This window comes from Sinohyriopsis cumingii, chromosome 2 (genome assembly GCF_028554795.1).
Source record: "Sinohyriopsis cumingii isolate HCF-2022 chromosome 2, ASM2855479v2, whole genome shotgun sequence".
In the NCBI taxonomy this organism is placed as follows: Eukaryota; Metazoa; Mollusca; class Bivalvia; order Unionida; family Unionidae; genus Sinohyriopsis; species Sinohyriopsis cumingii.
The window spans coordinates 157,798,246-157,820,946 of NC_142962.1; the positions used below are offsets into that span (position 1 = coordinate 157,798,246).

Here is a 22,701-nt window from a genome sequence, read left to right on the forward strand (position 1 = left end):
ATAAAGCCCAATCAGATAGGTTCAGCATTTAAAATATTTTAGACGTTGTGCGAGACAGTTCAAGCTACTGTTACATAAAACTTATTATTTTATCCATTTACGTACAATAAAGAACAGTAATGCCTCGAAAGTGTGTTAATACCGCGGACAATTTTTGCTATATTTGTGGGGAAGTGACATTTGCCAACCAGAAGAAAAGTATCAATTCTCAAGTGAAGAAGGCATATCATCTTTACTTCGGATGCAAGGTTGGTGACCAAGACAAGCCTTGGGCTCCGCATATATGCTGTGCTACATGTACAACACAGCTTTCACAGTGGTTGAATTGCAAAAGGTCATCAATGCCGTTTGCAGTCCCAATGGTGTGGAGAGAGCCAAGCAACCACCTAAATGACTGTTACTTCTGCTTGGTTCCTCCTCTTTCCGGCGGAATAACGAAGCGAAAGAAGTCGAGAATAGTCTACCCAAACATTCCGTCTGCATTGAGACCAGTTCCACATGGTGAGGGACTTCCTATTCCAGAACCTCCAGCAGAATATTCTCTTGATTCATCTGACGAAGACAAAGGTGAGTCGACCTGTTCTTCTCCTGGTCCATCAGCATGCAGTGATCCAGATTTTCACTGTGGTGCATCATCAACCCCACACAGAATAACACAGGAAGAACTAAATGACCTGATTCGTGATTTGGACTTATCAAAGAACAAGGCAGAATTGCTAGGATCAAGACTCCAACAATGGAATCTTCTAGAAGAAGATGTCACAATTACTGCATATCGAAAGCGCCACCAGCAATTGGAGCCTTTCTTCAGAAAGGAAAGTAATCTGATATTCTGTTCCGATATTGAGGGCCTCATGAATGCTTTAAAAATCACTCATGACCCACAAGAATGGAGACTATTTGTGGACTCTTCGAAACTGAGTCTCAAGGCTGTGCTTTTGCACAATGGAAACATTCTTCCATCTATTCCAGTAGCGTATGCTGTCCACATGAAAGAGACATACGATAACTTAAGGCAGCTACTGAATTCCATTGAGTATAACAAGTACAGCTGGCACCTCTGTGGTGATTTGAAGGTAGTTGCCCTTTTAATGGGACTTCAGCAAGGATATACAAAATACATGTGTTTCTTATGCGAGTGGGATAGCCGAGCAAGGGAAATGCACTACATGAGGAAGGAATGGACTCACAGGCAGAATGTAGCCATTGGAGAGAAGAATATCCAACACCCAGCTCTGGTTGAGGCTCAGAAAATCTTGCTACCACCCCTTCACATCAAACTAGGTTTGATGAAGAACTTCGTGAAAGCCATTGACCGGACTTTGCCAGCATTCCGATACCTGCATGAAAAATTCCCTCGACTCAGCGAAGCAAAGATTAAAGAGGGAGTTTTTGTGGGTCCTCAGATTCGAGAGCTTTTCAAAGATGACCGGTTCAACAACTTGCTGGAAGGTGACGCGAAACAAGCATGGAATGCTTTTCGCCTAGTTTCTACAAACTTCCTCGGAAATGTTAGGGCAGAAAACTATAAGGAACTAGTAGAAGACATGTTGATGAAGTATAAGAAACTTGGCTGCAATATGTCTCTAAAGATTCACTTCCTTCATTCCCATTTGGATTTCTTTCCTAGCAACTGTGGTATTGTTAGTGATGAACACGGCGAACGTTTTCATCAAGATATCGCAACAATGGAACAAAGATACCAGGGAAAATGGTCCACTACAATGCTGGCTGACTACTGCTGGACACTCCTCAGAGATGCTCCCGAACAGCTGTACAAGAGACAGGCGAAGAAATCTAAGATGTAGTCAATGACTTGATTTTTTATAGGTAGGCTATTACAGTTGACCTTTTACTATTGGAATGCATTTCGTTATGTAAACATTAATTTCTTGCAGATTACAAAAAAACTAGAGCCAATTTTGCAATTTGACTGTCATATTCGTGTTCAGCACATAAAAATTGATAAGAATTGACTAATTTTATTTCAGTAACATGACTTTTGTAAAAATTTGTTGTCCAGTGCGATTCAGCCAATTGATGATTGTCAATGTGAAAACTACTCAAATTATTGATTGGTGGAAGTGCAATTAGTTTTTTACAGATCTAAAATGATTATTCCAAAACTATGTATGATATATATAATAAACCATGGAATAGTTATTCAAAATGGTGTCGTTTTCACACTGACTTAATATAGAAGGGGTGCGTGTGGCCGAGTGGTCTAAAGCGCTCTAACTTAATATAGAAGGGGTGCGTGTGGCCGAGTGGTCTAAAGCGCTCTAGTTACGGATCACTGCCTTCTCACCTCTGTCTGCGTGGGTTCGAGTCTCGGATTCGGCTAATGTGGGTATGTGAGAAAGCTTGCCAGGAGCTTCTCGTGGGTCGGTGGTTCTTTCCTAGGTTTTCCCGGGTTCTTCCTCCACTATTAATACTGGCCGCCATGCATAGCCTATCGTGTGCTGCAAAATGGCGTTAAACCCTACAACAGCAACATATAGAAGGGGTACGTGCGCAATGTTTTGCAAAGTGGGCCGGTCAGATACCGTTTTATATTTCTGATCAGGATATTGCAGGTTCGAATCATACGTTCGGAAAATAATATTTTTCTTTAATAATTGAGGAAACGTTGAAGGTTACGTTGGTTGGCTGACACTTACAATTACAAGATAAGATTAAATCGCTATATCGTTTAAATGCATCATGCATATTTGTCAAAGATGGTCAAAAGATGTATTAATTGTCAAATACGTATTCCGAACTTCTTGATAAATTAACTGGCTCATGTATTATTATTTTGGAACAGCAAAGCTGCAGACTTAGCGAGAAATACAACAAAATGCGTGAAAGGTCATAATTTCATACTGTACAAGAAAAATCAAGTCGCTGACGTCTACTGACGAATACGGTGAATAAATCACTAGTGATAGTGAATCTAGAAATTAGAAAGATACATTCAGTATTAATATACCGATAGCATCACTAATTAATGGAAGAGACTTTATTAACCCCTTTTTAGGTCCAGATAAGCGAAAACCATAGTTGAGACATATTAACAATCCAAGACATGTATAATTAATGTATTTGATGTTGCGAACGGGTGCGGCTTGGTGCAGTAATCAGTTTTGGATAATTTGAGCTTATTTGTGTTGACATCGACCTAAGACATATTTGTGCATGCGGCTAGTTATTAATTTGTTTGTTACTAATTCATTAGGTGTAAGCCTAGGAAAATATCAATCATCCGGCAGAATATGCCATAAAAGATCTGTAAATCACATTGACAAGCGTTACGTGTTGGTCTCTGTGCTTGATCGTGTCTTAAATGCGGTATGAGAGTAATGTCACCTAATCAGCTTTGTGTGCCATGGCTCACCGAACCTATAACTGTAGAAACAGATGACGAAGCCAACACCACTGAAATCGATACAGAAGTCAAGGAATAATAGCCAAGACTGAAGCAATTAAAGTTTTTAACCATGTTAAGAAAAATAATAACGCAAAAATGTTATCAACTAGACAATGATTTCCTTATCTTTGTTATAAACATCCCAATTATTAAGGCAACTGGCGCGAGAGCGTGGGATACGAATGCCAAGCAGTATGAGACATTCTAACATACTTGTAATGTTAGGATTCTTTCCAAAAGTGTCAAGGTTGCCTGTAAAGCATCTTCGTGAATTGGCATGGCACTATTATATCAAGATTCCATCAAGGGCTAAGTGGGCTGAAATGGTACATGTAGTTGTGATGAACAAGATTGTCGTCGATATATCGCACGTAATATAGCTGCTGAGGCTGTCGCAAAAACACGAATATTACACGTCACCGAGTCTGAGTTACGTAAACACCGTTGTGATTTGAGAGATTGCGAGCCAGGTAAACACAGTAAAACGTCTTTCAAAGAAGCGTCTAGAAATCGTATCAAAGTTACATTGCACGGGCACCTCGTCGGTTAACATGGAAATTGTTCTCCATGTGAACTTGATTATGCCGCTTACCCGTGATAATGATGATGCATTTAAAATCGAAAGCCGTACATGCATAGCAGTCCACTTATAATCTTGAGCCGTACAGATAATGAGACCAATAATGATGAAATTGACCAAGGCTTTGAAAAGATTCGCGAAATGTTGGAATTCTTCGCCAATGCAGGATTAGGATTAACTATGGACAGATGTGCAAGAGTTGGACTGTATATATTTCCCCGTAAAATCTTTTCCGTGGGTCGAGTTACATTCCATCACCATCAAATATTCAGCGGCGAGCAGTAACTAATGTGGCAAATATCACTCTGGTCAGTCCGATCACTCTGGTCAGTCTGGTCATCTGAAAACACATCTAACACCGTGTACTATGCATAACACGGGCATATACTATAAAACGTAATGACGTTATATACGGTAAGCTATACAGATTACATTATCGGCACAATAATTGCAAAACCATACACAAGTTCAAAAGTGAACCTAACCGTGCCCGACAAGAATCCTACGGTACTAAACGTTTCTTGAAAATGCAACTTTATATTACTAATAGAAATCTCTTGCTAAATCACGAACAAGAATAGAAACTATTTGCATAAAACTATTTAGAAAATATACTAAAATAAACGTGTTAGTACAATAGTTATAACTAATACACAAGAAATTAATAACTTACATACCTCTACAGCTGAAGATGTGCAAGTCCTTAAAGTAGACCGCTCACTGACAAGACGTTCCGTAATGTAATGATTTTGTCTTACGGTGAGGCATTTATACACAGGCTGTGCCGCAATACATGTCTGTCGCGCTGGAAGTATTCGGTTCTTCCAATAGAAAGCACTCCTCACGTGCGGCATAGGATGAACCGAACTCACTATTTCGAAATCTTTGTACAATATACATAAATCACCCTCGGGTATCGTTGTACACAAAATACGAAAGCCGAGTACATGTAGTTAATAGAAAAGGATTTATACAATTCCGTGACAATACCTCCCTCCTTAAAAAAGTGGTAACACTTTTAGAAAAATCACGGAATGTGAACATAAACAATTGTTAAAACATTCAATTTTGAATACTGAATGCAAATGATCTCCTATTTACACCCTACTTAAAAAATCAGCACCCACATTTTCTGAACCTCGAATCGCATAGATTCGGAAACTATACGGTTGCAAAGACAACTCCCAACGCATCAATCTTGCGTTGGCGACTTTTGCCTTGTTCAAGTATAAGAGCGGTTGATGGTCCGTTTGTAAAGTAAACCCCATCCCAAAAAAGGTACGTATGAAACTTTCCTATCCCCCATACTAAGGCTAGGCACTCCTTCTCAATCACGGAGTAGTTTTGCCCCCCCCCCCCCCAGCAAATTTTCTACTTGCATAAGCAATGGGCAATTTCATCCCCTCATGTTCCTGTAGAAAACAGCCCCAAAATCCGTATCGGACGCATCAGTCCTCAGCACAAAAGTTTTGTTCAATTCTGACAACTTTAAGATTGGTGCACTTACCAGTTTCTGTTTTAAAGCGTTAAACGCTTTTTCCTGGCACACACTACATCGAAATTTATTTGGTTGCCCTTTCCTAGTCAAATCTGTTAATGGGCTGGCAATATCCGCAAACCTGGGGACAAATTTCCTGCAAAACCCAATCGAACCTAGGAAATATCTTATTTGTTTCTTAGTTTCTGGCCTAGGTACATCTCTGATTGCTCCTCTTTTGTCTGGGTGAGGTTTCAACTGGCCTAGTCCACTTACAAGATATCCCAAACATTTTAGGTTAAAATACCCAATAATACAATTGGTGTGCCTAGCTGTAAGATTGGCAGTGTGAAGTCTATCGAACATATCCCTTAATACCTTAACATTTTCATCCCATTTGTGTGTATAAACTAAGATAGCATCTACGAAACTGTCGACATTTTCCATACCGTTCAACGGTTTGCGCATGAGACCAATGAACGACGCACCAGCGTTGATTAAACCGAAAGGCATGACTTTAAACTGATAAAGACCTTTGTGAGTCGAGGATGCCGTTAACTTGCGAACATTATCAGCGATTGGTATTTGCCAATATTACTTGGTACGGTCTAATTTTGGAAATGTATTTGTGACCTGCCAAATTTGAAAATAAACCTTCTATGTCTGGCATGGGTTCTGCGTCGAACACTGTGATTTTGTTCAGTTGCCGAAAGTCAATGCAAAAACGGTTTGTCCCGTCTTTCTTTCTCACTATCACAACGGGGAACGAGCACGGGGAACTGGAAGGTTCGATCACTTCCTGGGCTAACATTTTCTCCACTTCTTCTTTGATTTTCTCCCGTGCATTAAAGGGTATTGGATATCCTTTAATCCTGGTCGGCTCCGAGGTATTCAACTTGATCTCTCTTTCAACCAGTCCAGTACGGCCTGTTTTCTCCGTGAACACGTCCGGGTATTGGATAAAACCTCCAAGATCTGCGTACGCTGACCCTCGGATAAATCTGGGCATACATTGATCTGGTCTATATCTTCTTTCCCTACGTCAATGGGCTATTCAAGGGACGTTTCTGTACTGGAGACGAATTCCGATTCGTCACACGATCTATCCTCTATCACCGCTACATATACTACGTTCAAGTCCCCTTTCTCGATTATTTTACTATATATTTCTACGTAAAGTTTCAGCGTATTGGCGTAAAATATCCTGGACTTACCTTCCACGTCAATGATATATTCCATTTCGCCTTTCACCTGTTTGACTTCGTACAGCGCTTTCCACTGGACTAGCTTCTTGTTTTTATTCGTAGGGAGAAGCACCAACACTTGGTCGCCTACATCAAAACTTCTTACTCCGCGTTCCTCGGTTGTAGTACTTCGCGTACTTACGACTAGAGTTTGTCTTGCGTCATTAGACATGTACTCCCTAACCTTTCGCGCAAATCTATCACGCATTGGTAAGTGGCTTAACTTCTTCGTTCTCGGCCTCGTCTGACCACAGTTTGCGTAGAATACGCATAGGACCACGAACTGTCCTACCGTACAGTAATAGTTCAAACGGGGAGAAGCATAAGTTTTCGTGAAGAACCTCACGATACGCGAACAGAATTACGTTCAGGTACCTAACCCAATCCTTAGGTCTTTCCGCACACATCCTTCGCAACATTTTTGCTTCAACGTACGTTGAATTTCTCTACCAACCCATTGCACATAGGGTGGTAGGTTGTTGTGCGCAACTGTTTACGGGACAACAACCTACTAATTTATGCATTGAGATCTGAAGTGAATTGCGCTCCACAATCAGTAACAACCTCTTCGGCCACTCCGACCCTGCTGAACATGTCTAGGAGCGCTTCGGCTGCACGTTCGGTTTCGATCGATGGCATAGCTATGGCTTCAGGGTACCTAGTGGTGTAATATACCAGCCTTAAGATGTATTGGTTTTTCGGATCTGTATTTGGAAATATAGGTCCTACAATTTCAACGGTAATTCTTTTAAACGGAGTATCTGTCATAGGAATCTGGCCTAACGGTACTCTATTTACCCTATCTTTAGTGACAGTCTTCTGGCAAACGAGCGACAAAACCGCGCTACATCGCTATTGACACCAGGTCAATAGAATTCTCTTAATATCCTATCTGTTGTTTTCTTCATACCTAAATGACTCGCCGTACTCTACTCGTGCGCGACCTTGAGTACATGCGTCCCGAATTTCTGGGGAACCACTAGTTGCAAGAACTTCATATCGAGTGTAGAGTATTCCCTGTACATTAAACCTTTCCGAAGTATAAATATAGAGGAACCTCCATTCTTACACTTCCTCACGATACCCGATAATGCTTTCTCCGCGGTTGCACGTAAAGACGTGTCACTTTCTTGTTCATTCAAAAATTCTTCGCGGGATATATCGGTAATGGCTTCCGGTACGTTCAATTTACGTAGCGGTTGTTTATCCTCCTTTACCTGAGCTCTGGTTTGCACTGCTTGGATGATCGGGAATCGGAAGTGGGACATGGCTGGGAGTCTAGATCCCTGTACATTGCCAATCGTAAGTTCATAGATCGGGTTGGCTATGCACAAAGTTTCTACGGTTCCGGTCAAGAAAGGTGTTTCGATATCTATCCTTGCGACAGGAACGTGGTCGATTATTTGGTCCAGTAGCATACAAGGCGATTTAAACCCAAGTGATTGGTCATCGCGGACGAGGCTCCGTTTCACGACTACACTAGTGCACCCTGTGTCTCGTAAAATGGCCACTTCTTGTCTGTTGACAGTGCCTTATGCATTCGGTACCCTTGCCTCGTGGAAAATACACGTGCCGATCGATCGTATTGCATCGCGACCGAAATCTGCACGCACCACTGGCTCATACACTGCTTCCCGCTTAGCCTGCTGAGAAACATCGAGTTTTGCATCTACCGACCGTCTGCCTTCAGTGGCCACAACAACTCTCTGGACCGGTCACATCCGCTTAGGAAAATTGGGGTAGATATGTCTCCACTCCTTGCAAGTGAAACATTGCTTGTCCTTATGCCTTCCCTTGTTATCCCTACCAGGTTTTTCAGGTTCCCTGGGTTTTTGGTCCTTGACCTGATTCCCAGCTTTGCTGCCTCGCGAGATGACATTCTGTTCACCTCCCAATATCATATATATTCGTGAAGGACATTTCCCTCAAGAACAAATATAACTCCTTGTCACACGATGTTCCGTGACGCACCAAAAGAAGCCGGTAACAGTAATTGAACATGCTAACAAATAATAAAGTCCTATCAAGAAGTTAAGGTTGATATTAGCTCAAAGCAGTTTGCAAAAATAACGAACGCAATAAGAAACGATTGCAGGGTCATAATGCGGTTTTCAAGGACAACATTACTTAGAATTATCCCCGTGAGGGTGACCCAAAAACTACTGATACATCGTAATGAGGTCAAACGAAAGAACACCTTGGTGGCATTAAAATTATTCAGTTCAGAGCTGACATAAATGCAAAACGACTGATAGAACATTTTCTTTCCTCGCATCCGTTTCAGCATTGTTATTGGATGCTGTCGAAACTCGGAATAGCTCTGAAAAATCGGTCGGAGTACGCATAGTAAATGAATAAAAAAAAAAAACGGAAAATGTCTTCGGTTTTCCCCTTGGCCTCAAGAACAGGCTCGCAATGGCAAAGTCAGTCAACCATTTTCAATGTGTCTTTAAGCGGCGTGAATTTACATCAATGATTTATCGCACAAGGGAAACGGGTATCATCAACTGGGATTTACCAACAGCACATAGAACTCATCGGGTTGCATACGTGGAGACACCCAATATATTTCATTGTTTGATTTGTACGGAACCATCGCAAACCCGACTGGACTGGCAAATAGGTGGTCATCTTGTTAAAACGTTGAGTTCACCGACACAGCAAATGCTTATTGATGTTACTTTGTCATTTAGAAAGAGTGCAAAATAGTATACAAAAAACCTATTAGTAGTTACGGACGATCAAGTGCTCGAGGACGCGGCCCTTATGTGGATCTGACCAGGTTTGCCATCAAAGTGGATTTGACTGATTTTACCGGTGGGGTTGTTATTGATCTTGGCCGCGGCGAACTGAAGAGTTTTGAAGTTTTGAAAATAAAACATCAAGCGTGGACATTCAAGAAATTGTTTTGAAGCCTCGAGCCGCTATTGCGAGGAACGTGATTGAAATCAATGAAATTGGGCTTATCAGAGACTCCGGTATGCCGATTTATTTTATCCAAGACTGTGCTGACCATGCTGGTGCTATAACAATACGCGAACAAAGAGATCGCAGAGGTAACTTCGCCATCACGCGTAGTACCTTCATTTACACTATACCAAAAGTTGCTGACAAACGGAGGAGAGGAGAAAACCGATAATTTGGTAACAAATGGTCCAATTGATTTTGCTATTGTGAATAGTTTTGATAAACATAAATCTCATAACAGTACACCAGGCTGGATCTTATCTATTGATCGTATCCGGTTATTATAATAGCTGCGGTCAATTAATATTTTTGATTTACAATCAGCCTGGCCCAAGAATCCTTTCAATATTGCAGAATCGTTCACATATACAACATCAACATTATTAGTCGTCAAAAACAAAATTAATTTTGCAGCATTCCACATCCATCCATACGAGTACTTAACCGTTATTGATGTTTATGTTTAACATTAAGGTTACCATTATATATAATTAATACACATTCTGCCCACTGAATAGATTACACAATTTGCCGACGGGGTGTTGGATTATCTAACAGCAGATACTAACATTGATAGTGATTTTGTTCCTCTTCTTGATGAATGTCTGCATCAGAATGGTGTTAGCAAACCCTCTTATGTATATATTTAATAGAGCCACATAGAAATCGACAGTTTCAGATCCATCACTAGCAACTTTGGACAGCTTGGTCAGGCGTAAAATCAGTCAAAGACTTTTCTGTAACGATGAGTTGGAGTTCGACAAATCCACCCCGGTTGCATCACCCGTTGATTATGTTACACCAGCAATAAAACAACAAAGAAAAGAAAAATTTCGACAGTTATTCACTTATGACGCATTTTTCAGTGAAACAGTTTTTGAACGAAGATGATAATGACCGTTTATGAAACTATTTAATGGTGTAAACAACATGGTTGTCTATAATAATAATAATAATAATAATAATAATAATGAGGACTCTATATAGCGTCTAATCTTTAGAAGGTCTAACAGCTTTACTAAAACTGATGGGAAATCCCCGGATGAGAGAGAGGTATTAATAACATCAGTTAGTGAAGGCAATACTGGATCTAAGCACTCAAGCAGCAGTGATGTTGGAATTGGATCAAGTTCACATGACTTTGGTGCACTCTTCATCAGGATTGTACGTACGAAAATCCATAGAGACAAGTTCAAATGCTGCTAATGGTTGCCGCTCAAATTCTGTATCCCAACTGTATGGTGACGATGAGTCAATTGAAACTGTGGTGTCAAGCTTATCTCTAATGGTTTGTACTTTGTCACGGAAGAAATTTGCAAACATGTCCGGAAGGTCGACTGGAGAGAAGGTAGTTGGAAGTGGTGTAGATTTGTTCCTTGACATTAACTTGTTAGTAATCTCGAATAGCTCTTTGCTACTGGAACTTTCCATGATCTTAGTAGTGTAGTGGGCTGATTTCGCTGCATGGACTATATTTGTGACATTCTTCTTAGCGACTTCATATATTTGCTTATGAGTAGTGAGTCTGGTGCAAAGCCAGATCCTCTCAGCTTTACGGCGGTCTCTTTTAGAAGTGCGAAGCTGGTCCCTAACACTGCTATACCATGGAGAACACCTTTGAATTGATACTCTGCACTTGGTAGCTGGGGCATGTTTGTCGAGCAATGAACGCAGGCAGTTATCGAGTTGTTCTGCTCTAGGAGGTAAGCAAGTTGTTTGGTTTTCTTGGATGTCATGCGTTAGTTTGGTTCTATTTATCATACAGAGGTTTCTCTTACTAGCAGATAAAGGTGGAGGGTTAGGGACTGGTACGTCAAGATGGCATATAATGCAGAGGTGATCTGATGCAAGTTCATTGGATACCAGGGAGGACCATAGAATGTTATCATCAGGTCTGTGAAGAATCCAGTCTAAAATGTGACCATGTTTATGGAAGGGTTGGTTAACTGACTCTTTGAGGTTGAAAACATTAATGGAATTTATGAGTTTTGATGTGTTTGAGTTTCCGGGACATTCAAAGTGAAAGTTGAAATCTCCAAGAATAATCAGGTTGCCACCTATTGAATTTCCATACTCCAGAAGATTCGGAAACTGCTCCAAAAAGAGAGATTCAATCAGCTTGTTTTTTCTACTAGAAAGAAGGCGGTATAGGCAGAAAAAATGGACTGAGCTTTGCTCCAGTGTGAGTGAGGTCTGGACTGTTTCAAACGATGTGTGGTCGAAATTGAATGTTGTGGTGTAGTTTAGACGTTTTATCATGGAGTTCTTTGTGATGACAGCAATTCCACCTCCGCGAGAGTTACGGGGGAATGACTTGATGGAGTAACCAGTGGGTATTAGATGCGCACTTTTGGCTCTTCGCCTGATGTTTTTAGCCATGTTTCTGTCAGGAAAAAGACGTCAATATTCTGGTCGTTGATAAAATTAACTATTTCTGTGCGCCTTTCCGGTGGTCCTACTGAATGGGCATTGAATAATGCAATACGCAGAGGTGTCTCTTGGATAGTTGACACGAAGGTTGACGAATTAATAGGGATCTGAATTAGGTAATCTAAATTAACGGTCGAATTTTTAAATTGTCGAGCCGGAAAGGGCATAAGGGAGATAACTGGAATTCTTCTTCCTGTTCTACGCCGGCCAGCTTTGAAACAACTGAAACAATATAAAGGTAATGCCAGGCCCCAAGAACGTACAATCGCCGGGAATGTAAATATTCTACTGAAACATATTGTCTTTGATTTTGTGACATTTGCACCAGTAACAAAGAGTTATTCGTTATAAGTTAGTGTGCGTGTTGTACTTGAACGAGGCCAGCCTGTCAAGCAATTATACCCGGAGATCACACTTTTAATACAAGAACAACAATAGAGACTCCGTGTTTCATGACGTTAAACAGTAACCAAAGCCAAACAACAGCTGTGTGATGAAATCACCAAGAGAACCGCGCTATTCGTGAAATGCCAATATACGTGTGTGGTTGTAAATGTTATTTGCGGAATCGCGCCGGCAACGGCCGTTGGTCCCGGTGTAGATTAACGACGACCACTCTTAATATTATAGGCACACCAGTCAGAATTGGTGATGGAGCTATATCAATAGTAACCTGCCTGACTGGCAGAGCTGGTAAAATAATCTAGTCAGAGCTGCATTCGCGAATACGCGTCCTTTCAGACCTTCTTGCGGCGGTACAAATCAGTCTTAATACAAGTACAAAGCGGTACTCGATTGTTATTGAGGAAATACCGATTAGCATAAATGACTTCGGCGCCATGTTGGTGGAAATGGAAAACCACCGGGGACTCCGAACACAGATACGGAGCCGGGGTGAGCTTAAACGGGCAATGGATTTACAGGCAGTGAAAATCGAATAAATGTTTTCATGTTAGCCAGTGCACTTAAGGGAGCCAAATCCTGAAACAATAATTATTACCTTACATATTTCGCAATCGAGTGATTGACAATAGTGGTATGGAAATGGCAGCTTGGTTGAATAGTGAGTGATGTTGAAGTATTGTATCCCACATAACTATCCTCTCGCATGGGCATCTCATTCCAATTTTCATGCGTGGGTCAGCTTGCGTGTGATGCGAATAAAAAGTCATTGGGCGTAAAAATGCTTTGTCCTAGATCAGTACCAATAATCAAAAAGCTTCAAAAGCCCCTTTTCTTTGCTACGAACGGTTATTTGTTTTCAAGATTGAGTTCATGGTATAAAATATAAATAAATGACATCACAAGCATTATCGAGACATTTCATTATCAGCGGTGCTCAGTGGTTAGTGTACCGGACTCGCAACCGAAGCCAAAACCGAATCCTTCCTTCTAACGAGCCAGGGTCAGCTAACGTGGTGCCTCATTTCTAAAATAGTCTACTTGTGTCGCTTTACTGTAAGACACCTTACCAAAACAAAACCTTTCAGGATGTATAAAGTAATTTTTATGTAAATGCTGAATCAATGTACGTGATGAGAGTCCGAGTGTAATATATTTATGAATGTGCGTGTTGGGAACTTTTAGATTCCAAGTGTAACATATTTATCAATGGGCATGATGTGAGGATTTAGAGTCCATGTGTAACAATTTATCAATGCGTATGATGGGAGTTTTAATAATTTGAGCGCATGATGGGATTTTTTAGAGTCTGAGTAATATAGTTGGTTGAAATAAATGTTTTTAAAGGAAAAACGATATCTGTATTCCAAGTGAGAATGAAATATAATTGTAAATCAAAAGTATGTTCTATTTTCTTTAGGTAAAAGCTCACCATGAATAAATTTAATCTTGTTCACATGAAACTTCTGTTTGATTTATCACATTGTTATTACAGTGCGATAATGTATCCCAATATCTTGGTAGTGCGATATTTTCTAAGAACTCAAATTGTCATTGAACGTACTTATTTCATTTCGATTGTACAACTTACATCGTACCTGTAACACTTGTACTGCTGACCTAAGGTTTTCGCTGATATGGAGGAACCAGGGAATATTACAGCACAGCGCATTTACACATATCTAGACGGTTGATATATTATCTGTGACCAAAAGGTTTGAAAAAACAGAAAGCTTGTTCTTTCTTCACAGTACAGATAGGTAAGTGAAATGTTGTAATACATATATGCCTAAGACAAATCACATTTTTTAAAATACTAATAAACTTTCAGTGAAAGACCAAATTGCACAGAAACCACAATGATACAAGATTCCAGCCTGATCGACTTTTCGAAAAGTTTTCCTCATTATAGGTTTGGGATGAAGTTTTCAATCTGGACGGTAGGTACTGTACGGCTGTGACTTAAAAATAGCAACATCAACGGGTTTGAAGAAGAAAGTATATATATATATATATATATATATATATATATATATATATATATATATATATATATATATATATATATATGTATATATATAAGAGTGGGCTTATTTAGATAGCTATAAATAACACAGTACTTGTAATAGACAGTTGTTTGTTTTTAAATTATGACAATAGATAATTTCTATAAAATACTGAAGCTGAAAATAATATTGTCTAACGTTGCATCTCCATTCAAAAATTGTCTCCAAAACAGAAAGAAGGACATTATGTTAAATGGCAGCGTTAAACGTCCTATACCTAATATAACTGAATATGCAACTGAGATTCAAAAGTAAATTGTATTTGTGTAACATATTACTAAGTCAGTGTTAAATAAATCTTTCTCGCGCAAACATTTTACACCGCAACAAATGATGAAACGGAGAAATCACCGTAAATAAATGCTATAATATTTTCCGTCCAAATCATTAATTGTTAATAGTAAACATATTTTGTTTAGACATATTTATTTAAAATGCAATCATCTTTTTTCAGGGATACCTTGAAGTAACGATTGATTTTGTTGATCATAATCTATTTCTTCAAAAATCGACATATGATTCACTGAAATACATCTACAGTGGAAACGCTTCCTGTACAAAAATGTATCAGAATGTTAATGGAAAGCAGAACAGAGGAAGGTAAGTGAATTATTTTCATAGTTTAATTAGCCTTCTCTCACAATGCCAAAAGCAAATACATCCAACCACACACTCTTCATTTATATACACTTAAAATCATACAAATAATGAAATCTTTGACAAGAGATTCAATAGCAGATTTTGTATTCGCATGTGTGCACTTTTATGATCTATTGTGTCCGTCCGTCCGTCATGGAGTCAGACGTTGTGTCAAGGTGTCCTTTTGATAAGTTCTCCTGGCAATCTGAACACTTTGTGCATAGACTGAGCGAGTGGTCTATTTTACTACAATTAGCCGATTCACCTACCCCACCCCCAACCATCAATAGGGGTGGGAGATGGCGGAATGTGAGGGCAAGGGCAACATTTTCATAGGTAATATAGAAAATTCATTGGTGCATGAAATTGAAGAAGATACAGTGCATTTCCGATATAAGTCCCTAGACAATAAATGTAAGAAGCACATCTATTGTTGACCTTATGTATACCGAGTAAATGGTCCGTGTTGTATAAATAGGCAATTTGCGTGATTTTTCAAAACCAACTCTGGAACATGTTCAGTCCACAGGGATGTATTAAATATTAACAAAAATGCAAAATATAAACACTGTATATCTGCAAGTGGAAGGATTACAGTGTCTAGCCATTGAAGTCGCAAAATCGAACCAATTCGTCTCTTACGTGATCAGGGATTCATACCACTAGACTTAATGTCCGTGCCAGCAAAACTGGTTAGTAAGTGTCCTGATAAACCTTAACCATTACACTAGCCCCACCCCTTTTTTGACGTTTGTCTTCGCATGCCAGACTGATCTACCTCTCATAGTGGTTGAAACGTAACCTTTGCTGCTCATACGATTGCCCAAAAGTAATGAGAATGTATACAAAGTGTAACCTTCACCGTCGGTAACCGAAATTAGCTTTTCTATTTCGTATTCCGCGTACATACCACTCACTGAGTTAATTTATGTCCAGCTCAGCACAACAATGCACACAATCTCTGGAACACTACGTCCTACTCCTTTACCATGGCTGCCTGTACTCAGCACCATTACTCCTCCACAGCTGCGTCGCCAGGAAGCAACCACAAAAGTGTTGGCTAAGGTCTGTGCCAATGAGAAACTTCCACTGTACATAGACATCACCTCACTTTCAGCAGTCCGCATGACTTCGAGATGTCCGATCTGGTTAGGTACGTTGCCGGAGGATATGACAGCTATTTCAGCATGGAATGTTGAGTGGTTTTTAACAGATGTAAACCGCTCCCTCGTAGCTTTCGGACAGGACAGGGTCGTTGTGCAGTCAACCTTGTCCAATGGGGCCAGGCTACTAACTTTTCCTGTTGCTGTGGAGCTCTTCAGACCATGTCACACATTGTGGACAACTGTCCACTGACAAAGTTCCCGGTGGACTGCATGTTCTGCACCTTGCTGATGATGACGTTGTAAATTGCTGAGCACGCACTGCACACGATAATAATGAACCTGATAGAATCTCTACATGGGTTGGCACCGAGATAAAGAAATCCCAGTAAAGTGGCTAGATCGTTTTTCTTTTAAGGCTCTAGCAAGGAAAAAGACCAACGCTATCACGCCGAGTGAATGGATTGTCTTAGTCCCAGCCCCAAAACTGATTATTTTTCTCAGCCGTTCTTTAAAAGAGGATAGAAAAGCAATAAAGCAATTATATTTCATCGCATATTTGCCTTTCTTTTCTTGCAAACGACTATGTCAGGCCTCACATTTTACGTCAATAAAATGCATTATTCGACGTTATGAAACCGTGACGTAACGGCCCAAAATACCAGATCCTAATTAACTGACCCGAGACAACCGCAGCGAAAAAGAAAAGTAATAGTCGCAATTCCTGACATACATCTTTCACAAGGGTGAGACGAAAATGACAGGTTCAAGTTGGACTAAAATGCCCAAATGTTCTCCCCTAATTATGAATTCTTAATATTTTAATTTTCCCTTTCTTAGCACCAGTTAAGTTTTACAAAACTTTATGGCACTTAATATGGACTAAAAGTCTCTCACAGTACCTAATATTCACACCTAAGGATCAATGAGTTAGCTCTAAAGAAAAGTTAGAGACTTTCTTCCAAATTTAGAATTGTTAATTTGTTTTTTAAAGAATAAAATGGTTGCTAGGAGTACAAATTTTAAATTAAAGGGCTATATTTTCGTTATTTTTACTAACTCTGCATCAGACTAAAATAAGAATATTGTCTAAAGTATCTCAAGCTAGAAAATGTAAATTGTAAGTTGAGAAAAAATTTCATGAAACCGGATCCTGGCTAGCTATGCTGTATACATTGTATACCTCATCTAGTACAGCTGGATATCATGAAAGCACTATATGATGTACATTGTATACCTCATCTAGTACAGCTGGATATCATGAAAGCACTATATGATGTACATTGTATACCTCATCTAGTACAGCTGGATATCATGAAAGCACTATATGATGTACATTGTATACCTCATCTAGTACAGCTGGATATCATGAAAGCACTATATGATGTACATTGTATACCTCATCTAGTACAGCTGGATATCATGAAAGCACTATATGATGTACATTGTATACCTCATCTAGTACAACTGGATATCATGAAAGCACTATATGATGTACATTGTATACCTCATCTAGTCCAGCTGGATATCATGAAAGCACTATATGATGTACATTGTATACAACATCAACTAGTACAACTGGATATCATGAAAGCACTATATGATGTACATTGTATACCTCATCTAGTAAAGCTGGATATCATAAAAGCACTATGTGATGATTTACTGGGATAAATAAGTGGAAATGAAGGTGCCGCTTCCTGGATGCAGTTCTATGGTGACGATTAGATGGCGAGGTCAAGTGTAACATTTTCATATTAATATGGGCTGTACTTGAATTCATATATTTAAAACAATAAAGCCATTTTCATATTAATATGGGCTGTACTTGAATTCATATATTTAAAACAATAAAGCCATAAAGATGATAATGAATGCTTCAAATCAGTTGTGCAGCCCCGAATCAAATTGAGGCTGGGAAGACCAGTGTCACCTTTTTTGAAATCAAAGTAAATTGTAAGAGCGAATCAAAACATTTATAATCTTAGGATGAAATAGATAGAAATTTTGACAGTTAACTTTGTATGTTTTCTATTATCGATATTTACGCATGATGGAGTCACGTGTAGTGAATGTCAGATTAGTACGAGCTTAGTGTTCAGCAGAGAGATAAATGCATACATTTATCCAAACTAAGCATATTAGCTTTCTAATTATAGCCAATAACGAATAAACGTCTTAGTTGACATTAGGATATGAAATATGTGAAACCATGCAATTTAGGAATTATTTCGATGTATTACCCACTGCACTTTACAACTTCCGTATAATTTTCCATCCTTCGATTTAGCGATTCATTCAGATCAACCTACACCTTACAGGAGACTTAAATACTTCGACAAGGTTTCACTGTAACCACGTTTACGAAACTACTCACACTTACACTTCTACAAACCGTACCTTTTCTGTTGTTGAGGAGGGCAAGAACCTCCATGAACAAGCCAGGAATTACATGTGCACGACTTACCTCATGTATAAAAAGTTCATCGAAAAGAATTACCTCATTTGCTACGGGTACGACACTCAGCATTAGTGTGTGTGTGTGTGTGTGTGTGTGTGTGATTTAGATTTTTAACGTAGCTTTAACAATTTTCCAGTCATATCGCTACAACGTCTTCAGTTTGCCAGTTTTAAAGTGACGTCTGCAGTGTCCTGGTGTTAGGATAATGTGACTGAGTGGGGGGCATCATGCTACATGTCTGCGGCATGATGCCCCAGTGCTAGATATCACTATAAACTGCCACAATGCAGACATCGTAGCAATATGACTGAAAAATTGTTAAAACTACGCTACAAGTCCAAATCACACACACACACACACAAACACATTTGACTATGATTGTAAATCATATGTTAAGATAGGTACACTTGTAGGTAAAGTAGGTAAACATGTTTGATTGGACATTTGACCTTGGAAATTTCTAGAGGTGACCTTGTTTATGACTTTGATGGGAAAATGACTCTAATCCTGCTTTTGTTCTTGTGTCTTAGTTTTTTTTTTAAAATATTTTTATATTAAGGCTGTTATCGTTCCAGTGGCCTAGTCAGAGGCGTAGCTGGGGGGGGGGGGGGGCAGGGGGGTACATATGTCCCCGGGCGCCAAGGTACAGGGGCGCCAAAAATGAGGCTTACAACGTTACATTATAATAAGTAAACAAGGGTAATATTCAAAAATGTGATTAAACGGGGAGGGGGCTGGGGCGCCAATTTTATAGTTCGTCCCCGGGCGCAAAATATCATAGCTACGCCTCTGGGCCTAGTGGTTAGAGCGTCCGCCTCGGATGCGGGAGTTCGTGGGTTCGATCCCTGACCGAGTCATACCAAAGACTTACAAAAATGGTACTAACAGCTGCCTCGCTTGGTGCTCAGCAATAAGAGGTTAGTGTTAGAACTAGTCGGCCTGGTGTCAGGATAGTGTGACATGTTGTACTCATCCAACATGTCTGCGGCATGATGCCCCAGTGCTAGACATCACTATAAACTGTCACACTGAAGGCATTGTAGCAATATGACTGAACAATTGTTAAAGCTACGTAAAAATTCAAATCACACACACACACACACACACACACACACACACACACAGTAAGGCTATTAACATCATAATTACTCGTTCCATATCTTAACACCAGTCTTAGCGGAAGCAGTTTTAGTTGTGTTCAGTTACTATTTGAGAGGACCTATTTTTTAAAATTATTAATTGGAATTACAAAGTGTTCATTGATAATTTAGGACTAATTCACTATCTTGGAATTATGATGCTGTCGGCATATTAGCACATTCCTGGTTATTGACACATCAACACATTCAACATTGGAATAATATTCACAACACCTCTGGGATTCATTTGGAATACTCTATACTTCTACACTTGTGAAAGAACTTTTAGAACTATTTGTGAATAAATTCACAATACTGGAAGTTCTTTTAAAATTCCCTCATTTCATTGTAGGGAAATAAATTATTTTTTGAATGTTACGAGTCTATGCTCTTAAAATATGTAACAGGAAAGAGTGAAGACAACAAGCTTTGTAAAATTTAACAAATAATTTATTTCCCCTAGAAATCAAAGTGAAAAATGAGAAAAATGAACTTACGGTATTGCGAAATGAATCCAAAAATAATCCTAGGAATAAAGACACAAGTCCTAATAATAAACTGTCCTGAATATAACTCAGTTCAAGTCCCGGAGAGATCCAAAATTGAGGGTGATGACGTGTCTGCTATAGCCTGCGAAGTACTGATGTGTCAACAGTCTCTTGTTGAATCATAGAAATATTATTCCAGGTTTTAATTCAGTATAAATTCCAATGAATGTCTTTATCCAAGAATTCTGTCAGAACACTTTTGTATTTCCAGAGAAAATAATCACTTGAATTCAATAATTTGAAAAACATAATATTCAGCCCAAACTTGTCACAACATAATACAAATTAAAGTGCTAGACGTTAAAGCACGACCGGTAAAATCCTCACATTCACAAGATAATATAGTTCTCTGCTTGACCTCAGGTCACAATTAGCATTTTCTAAAAACAGCCATTTCCTAATGGGAAAAAAAACTTCCAGAATGATCACATGAGCCATGTTTATTTATAATACAATAGCCCACAAAATCCACTTAGGAATCTCAAAATTCCTGACCCTGATCAACATATTTACTCATTCTTTGTTGACCTGAATAATAATCCTGATAATAAGCTCATACACATAGAGAATAATGAAGTTATTATTAATTGTTTACGTAAATGAAATTTTAAAAAAATTAAAAAAAAGTCAGTCAGGTCAAGCAGAAATAAACTCAATTTTGGACAAGGTCCAGTCCAGAAAACAATGTTACATTATAGTAATATGTAATGAAGTAAAAAAAAAATTAAGACTAACAGACAAACAATTAAATTATATATACATATCATGAAGATTACATAACCTGCTGGTTTTCTCTCTTTTCTATTACTTAAAGTTAACAGCGAACGTAGAGGATATTATATATATTAATTATCAAGATTACATTCACAAAGCACATCCATTACTTAACAGATGGTCAGAACAAATGCAAACCACTACTGGAAGAATAACAGTAGATAAAATGTTAGACCAATCCAAAGTAAATCATTTGTTTCGTAACCCAACCGACCTAATAGTAATCTCCAGACTTTAAATAAATTATTCTGCACATTTATTTGACAGTGCAGTAATTCTGAGGTTACAGAATAAAATGGAAACTTTGCACAAATCTATACTATTGGTGAGCTAAATATGGTGAATTTATTAATAAAAACTAAAATGCTCATAATGTTGTTGAAATCATTTCTTGATGAAATTGTTTGGGAATATTAAACATATTACAGATCTTCAAATGGAAACCACGAAGAAAGTAAGACAGTATAGAACAAATTTTCTTTGGAGAGATGTATATAATGCTGGGATTAGTGGTGAAAAAAATCAAAATTGGATTATTTTGTTTAAGGATTGTTAACTCTGTCTTTTTTGGAAAATGAAAATATTAGGTTGCCAAAAAAAAACGTGTTTTAAGAATCTTTGTATAATGAAGAAGTGAAGTTTATAAGCAACACTTTTAATGGACTTAACTTTAGCACATTTGAAAACCTCAAGACCAAATTTAATATTGAAAAAGAAAATCGGTTATTTTTTCTAGTTTCATTTAATAGTATTAAAAATATATTCGATCCAAAACAAACGTATTATTACTCAAATACTTGACCTATGGACACCAGAGTAGTGAATGGGGTCACCCTAGCCTCAATGGGAATTAGCATTACAGAGATCCCTGGGTCACTCTAGCCTCAATGGAAATTTAACATGGAGAAAAATCGTGGGTCACTCTAGGCTCAAGGGGAATTTAACATGGGAAAAAGTCTTGGGTGACTCTAGCCTCAAGGGGAATTGAACATGGGAAATAGTCTTGGGTCACTCTAGCCTCAAGGGAAATTGAACATGGAGAAAAAGTCTTGGGTCACTCTAGCCTCAAGGGGAATTCAACATGGGGGAATAAAGTGTGGGTCTATTTAGGGACAAGGGGAATTGAACATGGTGGGATTGTCTAGGGACAATGATGGTAGAGGGTCAAACACAACAGAGACAGAGACATAAATGCACTAGTACAAGCGAGAGATTTATATATAAAGCATTACCAAGACCTGAAATCTTGCTGGGGTGTTCAAAAATTTGCATAATTGTAATGATGCTATAAATAGCTATAATCAAGGAAATGCTCAACGACAAAATGGATGTGACTAAAAGTAATGTTAAAATGACGAAATTGTCCCAGAATTTAAAGGAAAATAAACATATCCCCGAAAATTAAGTTACAATGGTTTAGACTAAAATGGATAAAATTAGTAACTACTTACAATATCAACTT

The 22,701-nt window shown here is 38.8% G+C and overlaps 1 protein-coding gene across 1 annotated transcript in view; it reads left to right on the top strand.

The window, feature by feature from the left end:
- LOC149806179 (uncharacterized) overlaps positions 1-22,701 on the top strand; it is a 62,895-nt gene that overhangs the window by 3,685 nt on the left and 36,509 nt on the right. Inside the window, exons 3-4 of the mRNA XM_089951093.1 lie at positions 14,341-14,449; positions 15,030-15,175. Of these exons, the coding sequence (XP_089807219.1) occupies positions 14,341-14,449; positions 15,030-15,175 (255 nt within the window). The remainder of the gene's footprint in view (positions 1-14,340; positions 14,450-15,029; positions 15,176-22,701) is intronic.